General features: G+C 46.4%; 1 protein-coding gene across 5 annotated transcripts in view; it reads right to left on the bottom strand.

Moving 5' to 3' along the window:
- RGS3 (regulator of G protein signaling 3) overlaps positions 1-17,341 on the bottom strand; it is a 116,478-nt gene extending 99,137 nt beyond the window's left edge. For 3 of the 5 annotated variants that reach the window (XM_036915572.2, XM_036915574.2, XM_036915573.2), the window contains exons 1-5: positions 15,659-15,874; positions 6,056-6,106; positions 4,127-4,185; positions 2,987-3,081; positions 1,938-2,006 (exon numbers count right to left, since the gene is read on the bottom strand). In XM_036915572.2, coding sequence (XP_036771467.2) covers positions 1,938-2,006; positions 2,987-3,081; positions 4,127-4,185; positions 6,056-6,106; positions 15,659-15,737 — 353 coding nt within the window. In that variant the 5' untranslated portion in view covers positions 15,738-15,874. Of the gene's footprint in view, positions 1-1,937; positions 2,007-2,986; positions 3,082-4,126; positions 4,186-6,055; positions 6,107-15,658; positions 15,917-17,215 lie in introns of those variants that run through there. The other 2 variants (XM_036915577.2, XM_036915575.2) reach the window with 2 other exon arrangements.
- Between the last annotated feature and the right edge of the window lie 2,006 nt (positions 17,342-19,347).

Here is a 19,347-nt window from a genome sequence, read left to right as displayed (position 1 = left end):
TGGCTGTGCGGCGTTCACCTGAGAACTTGTGTAAATGCAGATTCCTAGGCCCTAGCCATAAAGATTCAGATTTAACCAATCTGATGTGGCATCAGGGTACCTGTGTCCCTCACAAGCATCCCAGGTGATTCTGGTGCATATCTAGGATTGAGAACCACTAACCTTAGGAGAAAACCCATACTCTAAAGCAAACCTACAGAATCATACAATTGTGCTTATGCCAATCTCGTTACCTTATCTCTGGCCAGTCTCTACTTTGTACTTGACCCTCCAGTGAAACCAGTGAATTTGCAGATCTCACCCCATTCTTTCCCTGTCCTCTGTACCCTACTGGTTTTTTCTTCTGTCCTTTTGCTTGCACACCCAGGAGGCAATACAGTGATGAGAGTAGGGGCTCTGGGGTCTAACTGCCTGGTTCCCCTCCTGGCTCTACTGTTCAGTGGCTCTGTGACCTTTCACTAGTTACTCCCTTTCTTAGCCTCAGTCTCCCCTTCTGAAAACCTAAGACAAAAACATACTCCTCTTAGAGCTGTTCTAAGAGTCAAATGAGATAATGAGATAATGCACGATTAACCCCTGGATTGTTGTCAACACCCAGTAAATGGTTGCTCTTGTTATCACCATGATCTCCTCCTCACCTGCACCCCCAAGTTTCTATCAGTGATCCTCTCAAGAGCAGGACAGTCTCTGACAGTCCCCTGTGTCCCCAGTACCTAAAACAATGTTGCCACATCCGCACCTAGGAAATGGCAGCTTAATGAACAAGGTCTACAGTGCCATAAGCACCATTCGTGATAAATAGTAAATGTCCTATGAAAAGAAAAATCCTTCATTATGAAGGTAGAATAAGGCTCAGCTATAAAGAGCAGACCAGCTATAAAATCTAGGGTAACTAAAAACCATTCAACCCCAAAATACCTGTGGGTCTCAGCTGGTAAATTGAGATTATTTTCCTTCTCTTGGCCACGATTTAGTTCTGTGATTGCTTGACCAATGTTACTGGCTAAATCATGTTCTGAGTTTCTTGGGCTGTACCAGGTGAATGAGCCCCACTGTTCACAGCCGGCCATGGCTTTCAGTCAAGAGCTCTCAGTCCCCTTCCTTAGCAGCAAATTCTCTCCCCACCTACCCAGCACTCCTCCTCTGCTCTGTACAAAATGCCATTCCAAATGACCACATCTGGCCTCCTGTGTCACGGCCTGCCTGCAAGGCCAGACTGTTTGGACTCTCCTAAAGTAAACCTTCTGCCTCCTAACGTGGCCTCTCGGGAAGCCTGAGCCCACCATGCATATTCCCGACTCCTTGCCTTCGCTCATGCTGTACCACCCTGGAATGCCCTTTCAAACTTTCTTCCCTTATCTTATTCTTGATCTCTGCCCCAAGTTCAAGACCCCCACTTTGTCCATGAAGCCTTCCTTGATCACCTCAGCCTAGAGTGAACTCTCCCTCTTCCCACATCTACTCTCCCTGTTACTCACTTCATCCTTTCTTTCATCCAGCCAATGTTCCCTAAACTTCTATGTGTGAGACACTGGGAAGAGTGGTGACTAATGGTGGACCTGGTTTTCTAGGGGCTTCTACTCCCATGGAATCAAGCCTGTGTATATTGTTATTGTAATTTTTCTCCATGGAGCGCCTGGTGTCCCTTCCTGAAAATAGGTGCCTTGAGAGCAGAACCCAGATATAGGCTGGCTGGCATCCCTGGTGGCCAACACAGTGGCCTGTTGATACCAGGAGCACAGCAAAAGCTCCTTGATACAATGAGCCTCAGCATCACCCAGAGTGACAGGAACTTAGGGGGTGAAACTCCCAAATTTAGTGTTGCCTCTATTACTCATTCATCCAACAAGTACTAGGTCTTACTGTGTGCTGGCCGCCTGGCTGCCACCCACCCACCCAGAGTGGGATCTCTCCTGCAGCCCTGCTGTTCCCCTCACCTGGAGTCACCTGCCCTGTTCCACACGGTGAACAGAAGGCGCTTCTGTTTGTCTTCCTCTTGGATGGGACTACAAAAGCAAACCAGACAGAAAGAGTGTTAGTAGGGCTGAGCTCCAGGCCAGACCCACAGAGTCCATCATAATTGCACAATTTGGAAATAATGTAAACACCCAAACATAAAGAGCTGGTTAAATAAACTCCAGCACAAATAGTGTGGGAAGCGAGTATTTACATACATAGAAGAGTTTACATTACAAGGTTAAGGACAAAAGGAGGTTACCACACAATATTATAGAACAATTCCATTTTTGTAAACACACATACACACAGATTCAAAGGTCTGAAAAGAAATAAATCAAGGCACATCAGGGAGTAGTAGTGTTAGGGGTGTTTTTTCTTTTCTTCTTTTTTCTTATCTATATTTTCTATCTTTTGACAATAAGCAAAATTGCCTTGTATAGTTTGAGGGGGTTAGGAACAAAATATTATTAATTTTCACTAATAGGAAAATGTAAAATGTCCATTAGCTTCCCATTGGCCCTAGAGAAGAAATAAAAATAACAACAACAATAATAGCCGACCTGTGTCACACGGTCTCATCTACACCTTGGCTCTCAGAGGGTGGTACTATTATTAGCCCTATTTTACAAATAAGGCTGAGGCTCAAAGAGATTAGCAAGTTTTAAAGGGAACAGGGGCTTTACAGGCCGAGAGACCAAATATCCTTCAGCTTGGAAAATTCCTTCTGCTGGAAGAGAAAGCTTGGCCCCAGGCTCGGTGGGAAACTGCCTACTCTTCAGGGGCTGCCAGCCTCAGGCTGGGCATTTTAGTTATGAGAACCAGCCAAGTGATACCTTATCACTGTGGACCTCACTGCTGGGCCAGGTGCCAGAGATGCAAGGACACAAATGAATGAGAAAACAAAGACATCCTTTAAAAGTTACTGTTTTTCTGCTTAGATCTAGTTCTAGATTTGGCAAACAGAGCTGTTTCCAGATAAACACTCCTTCCCTCTCCTCTTGAGGACCTGGCTGCCCCAGACTCTTACAAGAAGAAGTGTTCGTGGAAGACTGGGTCTCTGCAGTCTGGGATGGTCTGTGTCTTCTGACGGTGTAGTCGGTTATCTTCTGGGATCAAAGAAATCTTGAATTGGAGAAAAGTAAGCATTCGGTGATTACTCATGGCAATGTAATCACCTAAGCCCAGCAGCTGACTGTGCACACCTCCCAGTTAAAGCCTTCCTTCAACCCAGCCTCTGCAGAAGACAGACTGAAATCCTCAGTCAGGTGCTGGGAAAGAATGAGGAGCCCTGGGCTGGAGGCACTGGAGTCAGATGCCGGACAGGATCCTGTAGTGACAGCCATGGGCCCAGCCACAGATGGGGAACAACTTGGCCATGTCTGCTCTTCCTCCAAGCAGAGAGGTAGCCCCCAAAACACAAGGCCTCATCTCTTCTAAGCTGCCAGCAGTTGCTGAGTGCTCCCTTTCAAGAGGCTTCATGTCAGCCTCTGCCAAAGTCCCAGACCCATGTGCTCACCCTAGTGCTGTCTGTCCCTGCCTCAGCCTCCCATCCTGCCCCTGACCAAGTCCTTGACCACAGGGGCCTCTGACCAGCCTAGGGGATTGGGAAGAAAGCAGAGAGGTCCATCAGGGCCTGCCCCCAGCATCCTGGCTGCCACATTCTAGGAAGCATCTGGCCTTTGGCTCTGGTTGGAAGTAGGACCCCGCCCCATGGGTCCTCTGTCTTCACTGCAAGGGTCCCTCCCGCTCAGACAGATCTTCCAACCCTCAGAGACACTCTCTCCATTCTGCCACCCAAACCTGGCCATCCTGAGTCTAGTTTTGGGAGACAGAGAGGTTTTCATAAGAGGGTTTGGGACTATCTGTGGATTTACATCACCCACACACTTACTATGCTTGCCTATGTGGCTGGCCAAGATCACCTGTAAGATTCCAGCTCTTGTAGGAAGACCTAGGGACCAAGCCAGGCTACCATAGCTCAGAGCCTCCCCACTGGGCCTAATACATGCCTGCTGCCCATATGACAGGCACATTGATCAGTCACTTCCACCTCAAATGGACCCAGGCCCATAGGCGTGCTGGGATTTTGGGACTCAGTCCAGTGACATGGCCCCTCACCACCACCCCAGCCCCCCATAGCCACCCCCACCTCCAGCTCATCATATACCTTCACGTAGGGATCACACATGCCGGGCTCTTTGCTCATCAGGCCTTTACCTTCTATAACTAAACAGAGAATTAAAATGTTGGGGTGGGTGGATGGGAAGGTTTATTACCAGGTCCCTAATCTGCATAACAACTATTGGATACTAACCCCTCTCTTGTCTAGTCCATTCCCACCATCACCCACACTCAGGCAGCAGCCTCACTGAGACATTACAGGGTGCATTTGATTCCCCGAATCTTGTATCTGGAAAGGAATGTAAAATTTACATTCCTGAGCCAAGACTCTCACTTAATGGGGAAGGTGAGACTACAAGGGAGGTCCAAAGACAGCAAGAAACTTGCCCAAAGTCACAGAGTGATGGGAATGTCAGAACTGGATTTAGATCTATGTCTCCTGACTCCCAATCCAGTGCTCCCTCCACCACACAAGCCTGCCTCCCAGGATGGAGGGGCCCAGGTGAAGAAGTCACCCTGCACAGCCAGCTGCTCTGTGGCTGACAACAGCATAGCACAGCAAGCCAAAGCTCAGGTCCAGAGGCAGCCAGACTTCATGAAGCCTAGCTCTACCCCTTAACAGACATGTGAGCTACAGAATGTTGCTTTACCTCTCTGAGACTGAACTTGCCATCTGTTAATAGGCAAGTGACAATATTGGGCAAGTGATATCAACACCCACTTCACATGGTAGTTGTGCTGATTAAAAGAGAGAACGTGCCTAAAGTGCTGAGTAGTGTGCCTGGTAGATAAGTAACTGCTCAACAGAAGTGTACTAAAGAAAAAAATAATAAATAAAGGCAAGGAATAGGTGGAGGATGGGGAGCAGGTCTGATCATGGAGTGAGCATGGCCATGTGCCATAGATCTGCAGGAATCAGACAGTAGACCTGACAGAAGCTGAGCCTTTTTTCTATTTTCTTTTATGTTCAGTTTTGATTGAGCCCTAGGGTTTGGCTCAGTTGGAACTTCTGTAGTCTGAGGCATGAGGCCTGGGAAGCCAAAGGAAAGAGGGGACCAGGCTGGAAGGGATGAAGGGCCTGAGACTGGGGTGAAGCCAAAGCAAACTGTGCAGGACAAATGGAGTGGCACAGGCCAAGATGCATTCTGCAAAGAGTGTTTGCACAGCTGGAGTCAGGCTCTGGCAGGGAAAGAATCCCCCTCTGCTGGTCCTTGGGAACTTCACCTTGAACCCCCCAAGGCCAGGGCCAGAGGACCCCAGGCGCCTGCTGGTCTACTCTGCCTGGTGTCCTAGTTACAGTTCCTGTGTGCATCCTTCCCCTCGGGACATAGTCTCTGAGAGCAGGATCTGGGCCTTATGAACCCCCAGCTCGCCCTGGCCCCCATGGAGCTGAGGCAGACATGGCTCCTGCCCATACTGATTCCCAGTCTGGTGGGGAAAAGACTCTGGACAGACTAGGGTGACACAGTGTAGTCAGGGCTGTGATGAGGACACAGAGGAGGAAGCCACAACCTCAGCCCAGACAGGTAGGTCAGGGGGTGATTACTGGAGGGGAAAAAAAAAATGAGCCTTCCTTCCTGAGTCTTAATGATAAATAAGGCAGGCATGTTTCTTGCAAAATCAGAGGGAAGGAGAGTTATTTTCCAAAAGAAAAGTTCAAAAAGGAGAAAGCCTGTTTCAAACACAAGGAACAGTAAGTGCAAAGCTAAAGACATGAGCAAACATGAAGCATTCGGGGGTGGGGTCATTAACTGGACTGGACAGGTGGAGGGTGACTTCAGCAGCGAAAGCCAGGGAGGCTGGGGAAATGCAGGGAATGCTAGGCTGTGCAGAAGAGTCCAGGCCATGAGTTCCACAACAGAGGCTCAGGAAATATTTGTGTACTGGACAGGAGGCTGAACGAATGGATAAATAGGTAAAGTGTAAAATCCTCTGGATGGCACACAGGACCTTCATCGCGTGGCCCCATACTCACTGTGGAGCAGCAGAGCCCGGTCCTGGGAGTCAATCGACAGCTTCAGCTGACCTGAGGAAACAGCAACAGAAACAACTTCCCCTTACCTCCTTGTTGGGTGAAAAATGAAGTAAGAGTGACAGGAATGCTCTTTTTTTCTTGCGAAGCGATTCAAAGATTCATACTGTCTCTGGATTGGAAGGGAGCTCGGAAGCCACATAGTTCAACCTCCTCACCACATCAGGAGTCCCTTCTGCAATACCTCCAGCACTGGTTCTCCAGCCTAGGCTTGTACCCCTCTGGTGATGGGGAGTTCATGACTTTACAAGGCAGTCCAGATCAATGCTGGGGAGTGCTCGCTGTTGGACGGTTGGAAAAACCGTTGCATTCACATCATGGTGAGTCTAAACTAGAGGGTTAAGGATACTGGCCATGGTGGGGGAGGCCAGCCAAACCCCTCCAGCTGTGACAGACAGCTAGCTGTTCTCTGGGAAGGTAGTAACAACACTAGGACATAGGACAAGTGAGTTTGAGAAAAAAGCGAAAGAAAAGAGATCAGTTGTGGGCAGAGACCCTTCAAAAGCAATGCTACCAACCCCACCCTTCCACAGAATCCTGACCTCCCTGAAGAAAGGCTAAGATTTTCTACAACCTTGGCATAGAGCCTTGCTACTACAAGTGTGGTCCACGACCAAACAGCATCAGAAGCATCTGGACAACAGTTAGAAATTCAGAAGCTCAGGCTCCACCCAGGCCTACTGAATTTGAATCTACAATTTAATAAGATCCCCAGGGAGTCACACACACACACATTAAGGTTGAGGAGCCCTGGACTAGAGCACACTGAGAGCCTCTGAACATGTTTATAAGCATGGAGAAGGCCCTCTTAAGCAAAACGCAAAGTGCAGAGGCCACAGGGAAAGGATAGATAAATCTGACGCCACAAGATTTTTTCAATGTCTGTTACAATTCAAGATATCATAAACAAAGTTAAGAGACAACACAATAGAAAAATAGGCAAAGGTCATGAACTGGGAACTCAGAGACGACAAAATGGCCAATAAACCTACAAAAGGATGCTCAACATCGAGATCTGGGACATGCAAAACAATAAAAGACCATTTTCTACCAATTTGATGGACAGATCGTTTAAAAGATAAATGTCAAATGATGGTAAAGATGTTGGAAAACAGGTATTCTCATACCCTGTTGAAGGAGTGTAAATGGAGGGTAGATTTTGGCATTTTCTATTCAATTTAAACGTGTATATCCTCCAACCTAGCAATTGTACTTGCAGGTAACTGTCATAGGCAAAAACTCACACATGTGCACCAAGGTTGGCCCTACTACAGCCTTGTTTAAAATTAAGAAAATATTGAAAACCCTTGAAAAGTCCATCAGTATGAAAATGGTTAAATAGAACCATCTATAGCTGTGCTCTGGAATAGCACAGGCTGTTATAAGGGATGGGGAGTGCCACATGTCCTGACACGGGAATATTGTTGAGATAAGTTTTAAGTGGAACAAGCAAACTGCAGAACAATGCATTCTGTGTATATTTTTCCCTGTGTGTGTGTGTTCTGAGAGAATGGCAAATTAAAAACAGTGCTCACCTCTAGGGAAGAGACTGAGACTTGGGAGGGAGGGAAGTCAAGAGGAATTTAAATCTATCACCACTGTTGTTGTTTTAACAATGCAAATATATGAACTAGAGCACCTCTATAATTAAAAATAAACCAAAGGGGGAACAAAGAAAGAAGGGAAGGGGAGAGAGAAAGGGAGACATGGGGAGGCAAAAATGTGAAGGTAACAGGACAAGGGCTAGTAAGCAGGTAAAGGATAGGAGCCTGGATGAGGTTTCCCCCCTGGCTTTTCAATTTTTATTTTTTTTAAAACAAAACAAACATCAGGTCGTCCTCATGGATGCCCAGTAGCCCTACAGCATGGACAGAGGAGAGAAGGACCACACTCCTCTTCCTCAGTGACATGTTGAAAAGTTTTCTCCCAGTCCAGTAGATGCTTCCTAGAATCTTAAGAAGCCTCTGAACTCAATCCCCCCAGTGGGCATGAACTGGGGAGGCAAGGAAGGCAGGGCAGGGCCTCTGTGCCAGCAGCAGTGCACACATCAGCCCGGAAGCCCTTGTGTCTGCTCCATCCATAACACCCCTGTTTAGCAGTCCTCTGCCTCTGCTTGATCACTTCTGGTGATGGGGAGCTCACTTCCTGCAATGGGAGCCCTTTCCCTTTTGAGATAACTCTGATTGTTCAGGGCTCTCTTTTACTGAAGAAAAGTGGCCTCTGAGTGACTTACATTGACGGGACTTGATTCTGCAGTCTCGGCACTCCCTCCTCTAGATCAAGTCTAAAGTCCTTCCACCATTCCTCATGGCACAGGGAGACATCCCCTTATGATCTCAACTGTTATCTCCGGACATGCCCCATGAAACTGAGACGATGGCTGGGGTTTGTGCTTTGTTGTGAGCTGGAGGAGGGCCAGGCAGGGTTCAGAGAACAGGAAGGAGGGAAATTCCGCAGCAGTCCACCAACCACCGTGACCTGGAAACCACTTGCTTTTTGTACTCTGGGGCCTGTAAGCTATAAGCCCAAGCAATCCAGACTCCAGCGAAGCCCGGTCCAGCTCTTCACTCATCAGAAACCCCTGCTGCTCTTCTACCCAGCACATGGATCTCAGAAGCCCGGGAGGCCTGGTCCAGTTCCAACCCTGACCATGCTCCTCTCTCTCAGAGCCACATTGCCCACAGCAGTGAGGTGGAGCTAATAATAGGGGTTATCAGACTGCCGAGCTGTGTGGGGATCAGATAATGTTGGAGGGTGAGGAGGTCCTTGGATGAAAGGCACCACGAGAATCCAGGATATTATTAGCTCAAGGTCTTAGCAATTACCACTTTGGGGCTCCCTGGAGCTGAGAAGCCTCTTACGAACATTGCGCCTGATCAGTGTGGGGTGGAAGAAGGAGGTTTGGAAAGAAACAGGGCCAGCAGTCATGTATGGGATCTCATCAACCCAAAGGTGTCTATATTTAACAGGAAACACTCCTCCTGAAATACTACCAGTGCAAAGCCACCTCTGGGATGAGTACATTTGGCTTCCCAAAGCTGTGGGAACCACTGCACAGCACAACTACCACCTACCAACTGTCCCCCAGACGTCAGGACCAAGAAATCTCTCAACACAATGGCCACTGATTCCATTTGACAAACACTTGCCAGGCACCCTGACAAGGCCCTGAGGGAGGAAGGGCAGATCTGAATGGCCTGGTACTTGTCTTCAGGGAACTCACTTCCCAGTGGCTAAGACAAGGCCATGGGTAAGGAGGATGGACCAGGGGCAAAGCCTGACTTGGAAATCAAATGCGTCTGCACAGCTCCATGCAGCAACCCTTCCAGGCCCTGCCAAGCAAGTCTCCCCAGGGAGGACCAGGGTGTCCTATACATTGTTACAAACAGAAATCAAACGCAGGAGATCAGGCTGCAGGCTCCCAGTACAGGCGACACCCTACCCACGTCCATCCTCAGGCTCACAGATGAGGGCAAGATGAAGAATGGGACCTTCCCTCAACGATGCCCATCCCCTCTGTCCTCCCTCCTTGGCTCACTCCATCAAACGTCTCTGTGACTCAAGGGCCCTGAAGTCACCTGTACAACTTCCTCATTTGGTAGCCCGAGCAGTCATGCCCAGAGATGGAACGTGACTTGTCCTGGGCCCCGAGTGACCAGGGTAGGCCAAGCCAGAATTGCAGACCAGAACTCTCCCTCAACTAGAACACTCACAGCCTCTAATGTGTACCGTTGCATCTGCCAGAAAGATAACAATTCTAAATTTCTATGCTCTTAATATTGCTTCAGAATATATAAAGGAAAAACTGACAGACCTATAATGAGAAACAGACAAATCTATAATCATAGTAGTAATTTTAACATACCTTTCTTGGTAACTGATAGAACAAATGGGGGAGGGGATATCATTAAGAATATAGAATACTTGAACAACATAATTAGCAAACTTGATGTAACCCTGACATATACAAAGAATATTACACCAAACTACTGCAGATATTTTCAAGTACACACAGAACATTTATAAAACTGACTATATGCTGAGTCTTCAGAGGACTTGAAGGATGCAGAGTATATTCTCTGACCAAAATGTAAATAAATAATAAAAATATTACCTGGAAATCCCCCATAGCTGGAAATTAATAAATATACTTCCAAATAACCTATAGGTTCAAAGAGAAGTGACCATGAAAATTAGAAAACATTTTGAGCTAAATGATAAAGAAAAAAACTACATATCAAGATGGAGCTTCTGATTATTAGCAAGTTTGACCCTAGTAAAAGTTGCGCAGGTATTTATTTGCTTTGTGATAAATCACTGAACTGCACATCATTTGGGGGAATACTTTTCTATATATGTGCTATATTTCACAATAAGAAGATTTTTTTTAAAAAAAGAATATAGCTAGTAGAATTGGAAAAGAGAACAACATGCTATCTACAGGCCAGAAACTTTGAGCGCATTCCCAAGCAAATGGACACCAAATGACAGAAAAGCCAATAAACGCTAAAGACCCTGACCAGCAAATGATGAGTTCCTGAGAAATAGTTGAATGGGTTTCCCAGCCATGCCCAGGGAATGCTCCAGGCTCAGGGCATCAGGACGAGCCAGGGACAGCTGGCAGGGGCATGTTGCAGGCCTCCAGTTCAGGGCCTGACTTCACATTGCCCAACACACCAAGCAGCTGGCTGGCATCTGTTCTCAAGCTTTACTCTCATCAATAAAATGGGTTTTCTTTTACCTCTGTGGCTTGAAATGAGAGGCAGAGAAAGGAATGGGAGGGGCCACAACTAACATTATACTGCCACAGCAAACAGAGAAAAAAAAAAAAGATGTTCAGCAAATTAATGACATTCTCTCATCTACCCCACCTTCAGAACCACAACTTCCTGACTTCCTTCCGGTGAACTGAGGATCCCAGGCACTCCTCTAGAGCCTTCATGCAGAGCTGCTCCCCAGAGCTTTCATCTTGCAGGTTCATTTGGGGATAACAGTTCTAAAGAGAGTTGGGTTGTGTCACCCACTGTCCACTACCTGCAGCCCTCAGAAAGTGTCCAGCCTGCCTATCATTCTCTGCCCCAGACACCCTGGAAGAAAGGCAACCTATTCTCCCCCAACCACTCACCACATCAAGGCACCAGACCAGAAATCTCAGGCAGATTAATAATTTATTGCCTCAGTCAAGCCAATAAATTGGTATTCCTTCAAGAAGATATTCTTTAAATATTTATCAAACATCTTTGTGAATTTGGGTTTATATTTTCTACATAAAATATGTCTGAAATTCATGTGAAAACTCAAGGAACGCAGAATAATCAAAACAACCTTAAAAAATAGAAGAAAACTGAAGGTTTCATACCTCCCAATTTCAAAACTTAACTACAAAGTAACAGAAATCAAGACAGGGTGGTATTGGCATATGGATAGAAATATAGACAAACGGAATTGAATTGAGAGTCCAGAAATAAACTCATGTATGTGCCATCAAATAATTTTCAACAAGGGCACGAGACCATCCAATAATGACATAATAATATTTTCAACAAATGACGCCAGGACAACTGGATAGCCACATACTCAAGAATGCAGTTGGACCCTTTCCTCACACCATATATTAGAATCAACTCAAAATGGATCAAAGACCTAAATGTAACAGGTTAACTAGAAAACTCTTAGAATAAATCATAGAGCAAATATCTGTGTTCTTGGATTTGATGATGGATACTGAATATGACATTAAAAGCATAAGAAACAAAAGAAAAAACAGATAAATTGGACTTCATCAAAATTAAAAACATCTGAGCCTCAAAGAACACTATCAAGAAAGTGTATCAAAAAACCCACAGACAGAAAATATTTGCAAGTCATGTTATCTGATAAGGGACTTGGATCTAGAATATATAAAGAACTCTTACAACTCAATGATAAAAAGACAAATAGTCTAATTTTAAAATGGATAAAGGATCTGAATAGATGTTTTCCCAAAGAAAATGTACATATAGCCAACAGGTACATGAAAAGATGCTCCATATCACTGGTCATCAGGGAAATGCAAACAAAAACTACAATAAGATATCACTACCCACTACAATAGCTAGAATCAAAGGGTCAGATAGCAGCAAGTGTTGGTGAAGTTGTTGAGAAATAAAAATCTCATACACTGTTGATGGGAATGTAAAATGGAGCAACCACTTCAGAAAAGAGTTTGGCAGTTCATCAAACAATGAAACATAGAATTTCCATTTGACCTAACAATTCTACTCCTATGTATATACACAAGGGAACTGAAAACATTGGCCCACACAAAAACTTGTACATGAATGTTTAATGCAGAACATTATTCACAAAGCCAAAGGATGGAAACAATCCAAATGTCCATCAATTAATGAATGAATCAACAAAAGATGTTGAATGAATCAACAAAAGAATCAACATATGCATATAATGGAATATTATTCAGTCATAAAAATGAAGTTCTGATACATGCTACAACATGAGTGAACATTGAAAACATTGTGCTAAGTAAAAGAAGACAGTCACAAAAAAAATTCACATTATATGATTCCATTTATGTGAAATGTCCAGAATAGGCAAATCTATAGAGACAGAAAGTAGCTTGGATTGCTTAGGGTTGGCAGGCAGAGGAGACTAGGAACTGGGGGATAATAAGCTGAAGGGTACAGTATTTCTTTTTGAGGTGATAAAAATATTCTAAAATTGATTTTGGTAATGGCTACACAACTCTAAATATACTAAAAACCATCAATTGCACACTTTAAATGAATGAATTGTATATATGTTAATTATATCTTAATAAAGTTATTTTTTAAAACATGTTATCAAATAAAACTAGAAGATATAATCCTAAAAAAAACCTTATGTACAGTTTTAATGGCTTCTTCAAACTGCACCATTTCTCATTAAAAAATCCCTCTGGAATAGTTAAGTTCTAGCCCCAGTTTACATGTTGCACTTCCCCGAAGCCAGGCCACCTCCTGCTAAGGCAGTATATGCCCAACCAATGTTACTTGAGCATGTTCCTTATTGGGGGACATGCATGCACACACACAAAATATATAAACCACAACATATACCATATAGTACTCTCCCTGAAAGGAATTCTGGTCAGAACAATTTTGTCTTTTCATAGTTTCAGAGATGCTGGCTATTTAGCTCTCTTTAAATGTTTGTGCTCAGTAAACTGCCAGATAGGCAGCACCTTCACCTGGTTCTACCAGGAAAATGTCCACTGCTGAAGGCCAGGGGCTACCTGCCATGCTGGAGAAAGGCCAGTGAACTGAGGAAAACTTAGCAAAGACCTTCACGTTTAGGGAGTCCATGATGGTTACCAAAACTGCCTGGATCCATAGCTTCCAAACCTGGCTGGTTGTCAAAATACTTTCATGGCTTCTGAAAACTATAAATTCTCAGGCTCCACCCCAGCTCTAATCAACTGGAATCTCTGGGAGAAGAGCCTAGGAATCTGTGTTTTTAACAAGCTCCCGAGGTGCTTCTGAAAATTGGCCAGGTTCAGTAACCAATGGTATGAATCTTACTCATGAGCAGACAAGCAAAGATCACTTAGGGTATGAAGAGAATCAACAGCCTGAAAGAGGGGTGGCATTTGTCAAGGAAAGAGAGTCAGTGCAGGAGACAGAAAGGAACTTTTCTAGGGTCCATCACTATCCTCAGAAAGATCTGAGAGGAGATAGCATACATAAGGGGAGCAGAAGGCTCCCCACCCCACCAGGTTCGTGCCTGCACGCTGCACGCTCCAGTCACAGTCGAGTTTCCAGCAGCAAACTTCCCTGATACCATCTGACCCAGCCCTGAGACCATGACTCCCTGTTGGGCTGGACCCTCCCCAACTTCCCAAACTTGGCAAGATGATTAATTCAATATAAGAAAATGGACTGATGCAAGGAAATAGTCACATCATACCAGTAAGGAAAAGAAATGGGTTACAAAACTATACATATTGTATGATCTCAGTTTTGTTCAAATTAGACACACACACACACACACAGAAATAAGTATGGAAGTTTGTAAAACAAAATGTTAACAATGGTCTTCTCTGGGGAGTCATATTATAGGTGATTTTCACTTTCCTTTGTTCACTAAGTTTTCAACAATGAATACATTGTGTGGTGTTAATGAGGTGGGAAAAACAACAAAACACATCTTTACTTTTTAATCAGGACACAGCAAAGGTAACAGGGCCTCATGGTTCCCTGACACTCTTTACTAGTCATACCAGGCCCACCAACTTAGATTGTTCCAGAAATCTCTCTTGTCTGGTAGAGTCCCTCATCCCAGTAGGGTTAACAGGAGTTGCCTCCAGGAACTGGGAGGATTAAATGAGATAATGCAGGTAAAGCACTTAGCACAGCCATGGCACATGGTGGGTGCTCAAGAAATGGTGGAAGTTAATTACTCATTGTTATCCTCCCCCAACTGAACCAGTGAATTCCAGAAAGCCAGCCCACAGGCCATTTCTAGGGTCCAAGCCACTGCCTTTCCATCACTTCTACCCCCAGAGAAAAAGGCAGGCTGAGAAGAGCCAAGTGTGCTGACACAGGCAAGCCTGAGAGTAGTAGAGCCAGAACCCCAAGGGGGGCCTAACTCCTCGGCAGCTCTGTCTCCGAAATCTGAGCAAAGTCCAGGTATGGCGCAGGAAATGCCACAATCTCCATAAAGAAAATTATATACAAATTCAAAAAAAAATGTGCTGGATGTCTCAGAAGGCCTGAGCCCAGGTATGAACTCTACCACTGGCTCACTGGGAGACCTTCCTCTCTCTGGATCTCAAATCTTCACAGACAAAATATAACCTCACCTCACAGGAAGTTGCCAAACCAGTGAGGAAGAGCTGAGAAGGGCTGTGTTCTAGGGCAGTGCTGTTCTCTTACTGTGGCTACTTGGAAGGCTGGGCCTGTGCAGACCACTGGGGCACCTGCTACCCTGCTGGTATTTGGGGGAACCCAGCCCCACTCTCTAGCGGATGGGTAGCAGGACCCTACTCCTCAAGTGCCCGGAACAGCCCTGTGACCCTGCTATGGGTCAGATATACACTGAAGCCATCACACGGCAGCTTCCCACATGAGCCTGTGAGGAGCCAAAGCCACCTGGGCTGACCCAGCACCTGTCGGGTCCCTGAGCCAAAGGAAAGAGGACCGAGGAGGTCTCAAGATTTAGTAACAAATCCTTGATTTTAACCCGTGCTGCTTGCTAATGGGAAGCTCAGTGGTGACAAACAGAGTCTCTGAAAGATAACTGGGGTGTGATTATTCTAGCCCAGTGATTCAGAACCCACTGCACTTAGCACCAGTGGCCAGGCAGCAGCAGGGGGTGCCCAGCAGGTGCTGAGCCTGAGCCTGTGCCCTGAGCTCCTCAGTGGCCACCACAGGAGGAAGGGGCCAGAGAAGGTGGCCCCGAACAGAAGGATCGCCTACTCCCAGCCTCACCTATCCCCATGGGGGCTGTCCTGCCAGGGAGCTGAGAGCAAAATGAAGCAGCCCCTGGCAGCCGGCCGGAGCGGGCACTTACCAAAGGTGGTGAGATAGAAGGACAAGTCCTGGTGGCCGTGCCGGCTTCCTACGGAGACTCGGTGCAGGGAGCGCTCCATGGCGCTGGTAACCCAAGGCGTCTGTGTTGCTCCCCAGTAACCGAGGCAGCAGGTTCACCCGCTCCCCGCCCCAGCGAGCCCCCGGCGCGGGGCGGGAGGCCGGCTGCACCGCGCGTTTGAACCGGCCAGCGCGCCAGGCCCTGATTGGCCCGCTCGGGTTTGAACGCGGAGATTTCCACCTGACGGAGCAGACGCGGGCCAGAGGGAAGGCGGCCCCTTCCCCCTTCCCCGAGCTGCAGGGACAGCAGCCGTCCCCCAGAAGCCAGCAGGACGCCGCGGCCACACTGCGGTGGCTCTAGGCCGCTCCAGGCTGTAAGTGCCAAGCCGGCCTTGGCTAGCTCCCCCAGGCCCGCAATTAAACCAGGTTTGTGACCTGCCTTGAAGCTCAGACCTGTAATCACCAGACCCAATCAGCATCCTCCTGGCCCAATGCAGTGGGTCTGGGAAAGAGTTCTCCCCACCTGGACTGGCTGCCCTGAGGCTGCAGCCCCTTCCCAAACCCTGCCCTCTCCTTCGTCCCTTTGAGCCTCCTCTTAAGAGCAGCCAGGCACAGGCCCAGACTAGAGCAGCTTGCTCCAGCCAGCCTCAGGGACCCCCATCCTCAGCCTGGTGCCATGGGACAGGAGGACAGGCCCCCAGCCTCTCAGGGGCAGAAAGGCACAGTGTGCAGAGGGGGTAGGTGCTTTCAGTCTCCAGAGCCTGCAAGGAGGCAGAGCTGGAAGGAAGGTCAACCCCTGCGCTGCTTTGTGGGCAAACATTCACGGGAAGCCTCCTGGGAGCAGTTTCACACCAAGACATCTGCTCTGCAATGTTGCTGCTGTTGGAGGGAAAGCTGCTGGTCTTATGTAAATCTAAAACCGGGAAGTGTCAGAAATTGCCAAATGTGTATTTGTGGCTCATCGATCCACTCAAGACAAGGTTGGAGGGATGCAAGAGAGACAGTGGGGAGAAAAGTTCTATGTATTGAGTACCAGGTGTCAGGGTCTGAGCTGGGCAATTTGCATCCATCACCTCATCTCATCTTGATAGTTACCCTGGGAAGTATTAGCCCCAGTTTGCCAGGGATAACTCTGAACCTCAGGCAGAGAGAATAGGTGACTTGACCAGGCTGGCAGAGCTGAAATTTTAACCCAGGCCTTCTGCCCAGAGGCCATCCTCATTCTGTTCTTCCTTGGACTCCACTCCTGCCCCATGGCCAACAGCAAGTGAAGGTAGCAGAGCCGCGTTCTTGGGGCAGGTAAGGAAATTAGGTCACAGGGCCAGCTGGCCATCACTGGGAGCAGAAATGGGAGAGGGAGCCCTGAAATTAGCAAACTAGTGGTCAAGGGCAAATGAATCACATAAAGGCTAGTGGCCTGTTTCAGTCCTGTCACTTTGTGAAGCCCTGCTCTACTCTTCCCTCACCCCCACACCATGAGCACTGCCCTTAGCAGGGGCAAGCCTACTCCTGGCCCCAACCCGAAGGCAGATGAACTTACCTGCACCCTGGATTTGAGTGTGCCCAGTCTTCCTCCCAACTGGGGAAGTCTGAGTCCAGGCATCCTTTCTGAGCAGGGAGGTATCCTGACCCTGCCACTCTATCCAGCCAGGGAAAATGGCTCAAGCCACAGTCAGGATACTGAGGCTTGAGGTGCTATAGACCTGCAGGAGCAAGATGGGAGCATGAGTTATGCATGACCTGAAAATGCCTCACAACACACTTAAATATACCACGTAACATACACCACATTCACATACACGGATTGATTACAAGACTGACTCTATAACTAATCTTTTCTAATCCAGTAGGAATTAGAAAGCATGGTGTTCTGGAGCCCTAGGTGACAGTGGCCCCTTCACAGCTCTGCCAGGGACTACGGTGGCTCCTGCACTAGAGAAGACCACCTAGCACTCAGGAAGCTGTGAGCAGACTGCAGACGCACACTCAGGAAGGCAGGACCGGCAGGAGAGCTGGGCAGAGCTGCACTTTCTGACTGTGGCCTGGGAGAGAAGAGACTGAGGCCCATGCTGGGCATGTCTCCCTGACTCAGGACAAAGGTCCCACTGCCTTGCACATTCCTTCCTGCAATGGCTAACCTATTCAGTTAGGAGGCCCCAATGCTACTCTGATCCTGATCTGGCCCCTCTAAGTGGCACCATCTCCACTGCTTTCACCACCAACAGGAAGGACCCTTTACTTAGTAGAGTGCTGGAAGCTTCCTTCTCTTAAAGGGGAAGGTTGCCCTTTTCTCAGAGGGAGAGAGGGAGGACAGAAGTAAGTGGGAGCCTGGGAGTGGCCCTGCAGGAAGACTGGCCATATTAACCCATACTGCTGTCCACAGGGGACATCCAGAAAGGGTCACAGTTATGGTCCTGTTTTCCCCAGGGAAACAGGAGAGTTGGAGGGCAGCTCAGCTTTCTGACATACACTGAGCACTATGGCAGCCCCTGGCCATGGGCCTCAGAATCTCTCTTACACCTCACCCACTCCACACGTGGCATAAATACACTACACACTCAATGCAAACACACACTGCACACATACACATACATACCATAGCACTTCCTGTGTGCACATATAAATATACCATATATACAAACACACCCTACACATACACACACACACACAAATGAACATACTATATGCACACTTCACTCACATGTACAAACACACCACACAGGGTACAAATGCATCCTGGGCACATACACAAGCACATAGACACACACCACACACTCATACAACACAACACACTTAAATACACCACATACATATACCACATTCCCATACACAGATTGGTTACAGGTATTTTTTTTAAGACTGACTCGGCAACTAGAGTAAGGGCTGCTTGGATTTGGAGAAATGGACTTAAGGGATTTATTGATACATTTCCACATTAGCTATCAAAGAATATTAGTGCCCTTAAATATCATCTGGCCCAATATCCAAAAATTTGAAAAATAAGAATAAAGGCACCTAGGACTACCAGATGTAATAGCATAGTACCAGAAAGAAGATGAACAGATCAATGGAATAGAATAGAAAGTTCAAGGGGAAAAATAACTTTATTTAGAAAACAAGAAAGATATTTAAAGAATTTCAGTAAAGATTCATTTCAAAAAGTTACAAGAGGAACAAGCTAGTTCAGATGAAATTTTTACAGGAAATAATAAAGCTAAAGTTGAAATTTACTTTTTTTAAATAGACTTCAACAAGAAAACCAAAGTCTGGTTCTTTGAAAAGACCAATAAAATAGAACTCTGGCAAAACAAAGAAAACTACAAATAAACAAGTTTAGGAAAGAAAAAGATAACCAAAATACAAAGTTAATCCTTTATAAGAGAAAACCATCGCAACCTTATTCTATAAATTGAACATCTGGGGAAAAATAATGGATGATTTTCTAGGAAGTATTCATTACTAAAATTGAGACAAGGGTTTGCATTTGTAATAGATCACTAACCAAAGATAAAATACAAAAGAAAATCAAACTCCACTTGACAAAATTAGAGAAGACCCAGATAGTTTTAGAGGTCAGTTCTATAAGACCTTAATGCCTATGTAATTTAAACTCTTCAGAACTAGAGAAACTAGATTTGTCAGAGCTAGGTAAAAGGTTAAGACAAAAATCAG

Source organism: Manis pentadactyla, chromosome 3 (genome assembly GCF_030020395.1).
Source record: "Manis pentadactyla isolate mManPen7 chromosome 3, mManPen7.hap1, whole genome shotgun sequence".
Lineage (NCBI taxonomy): Eukaryota > Metazoa > Chordata > Mammalia > Pholidota > Manidae > Manis > Manis pentadactyla.
This window is presented reverse-complemented; position numbering and strand designations above follow the sequence as displayed.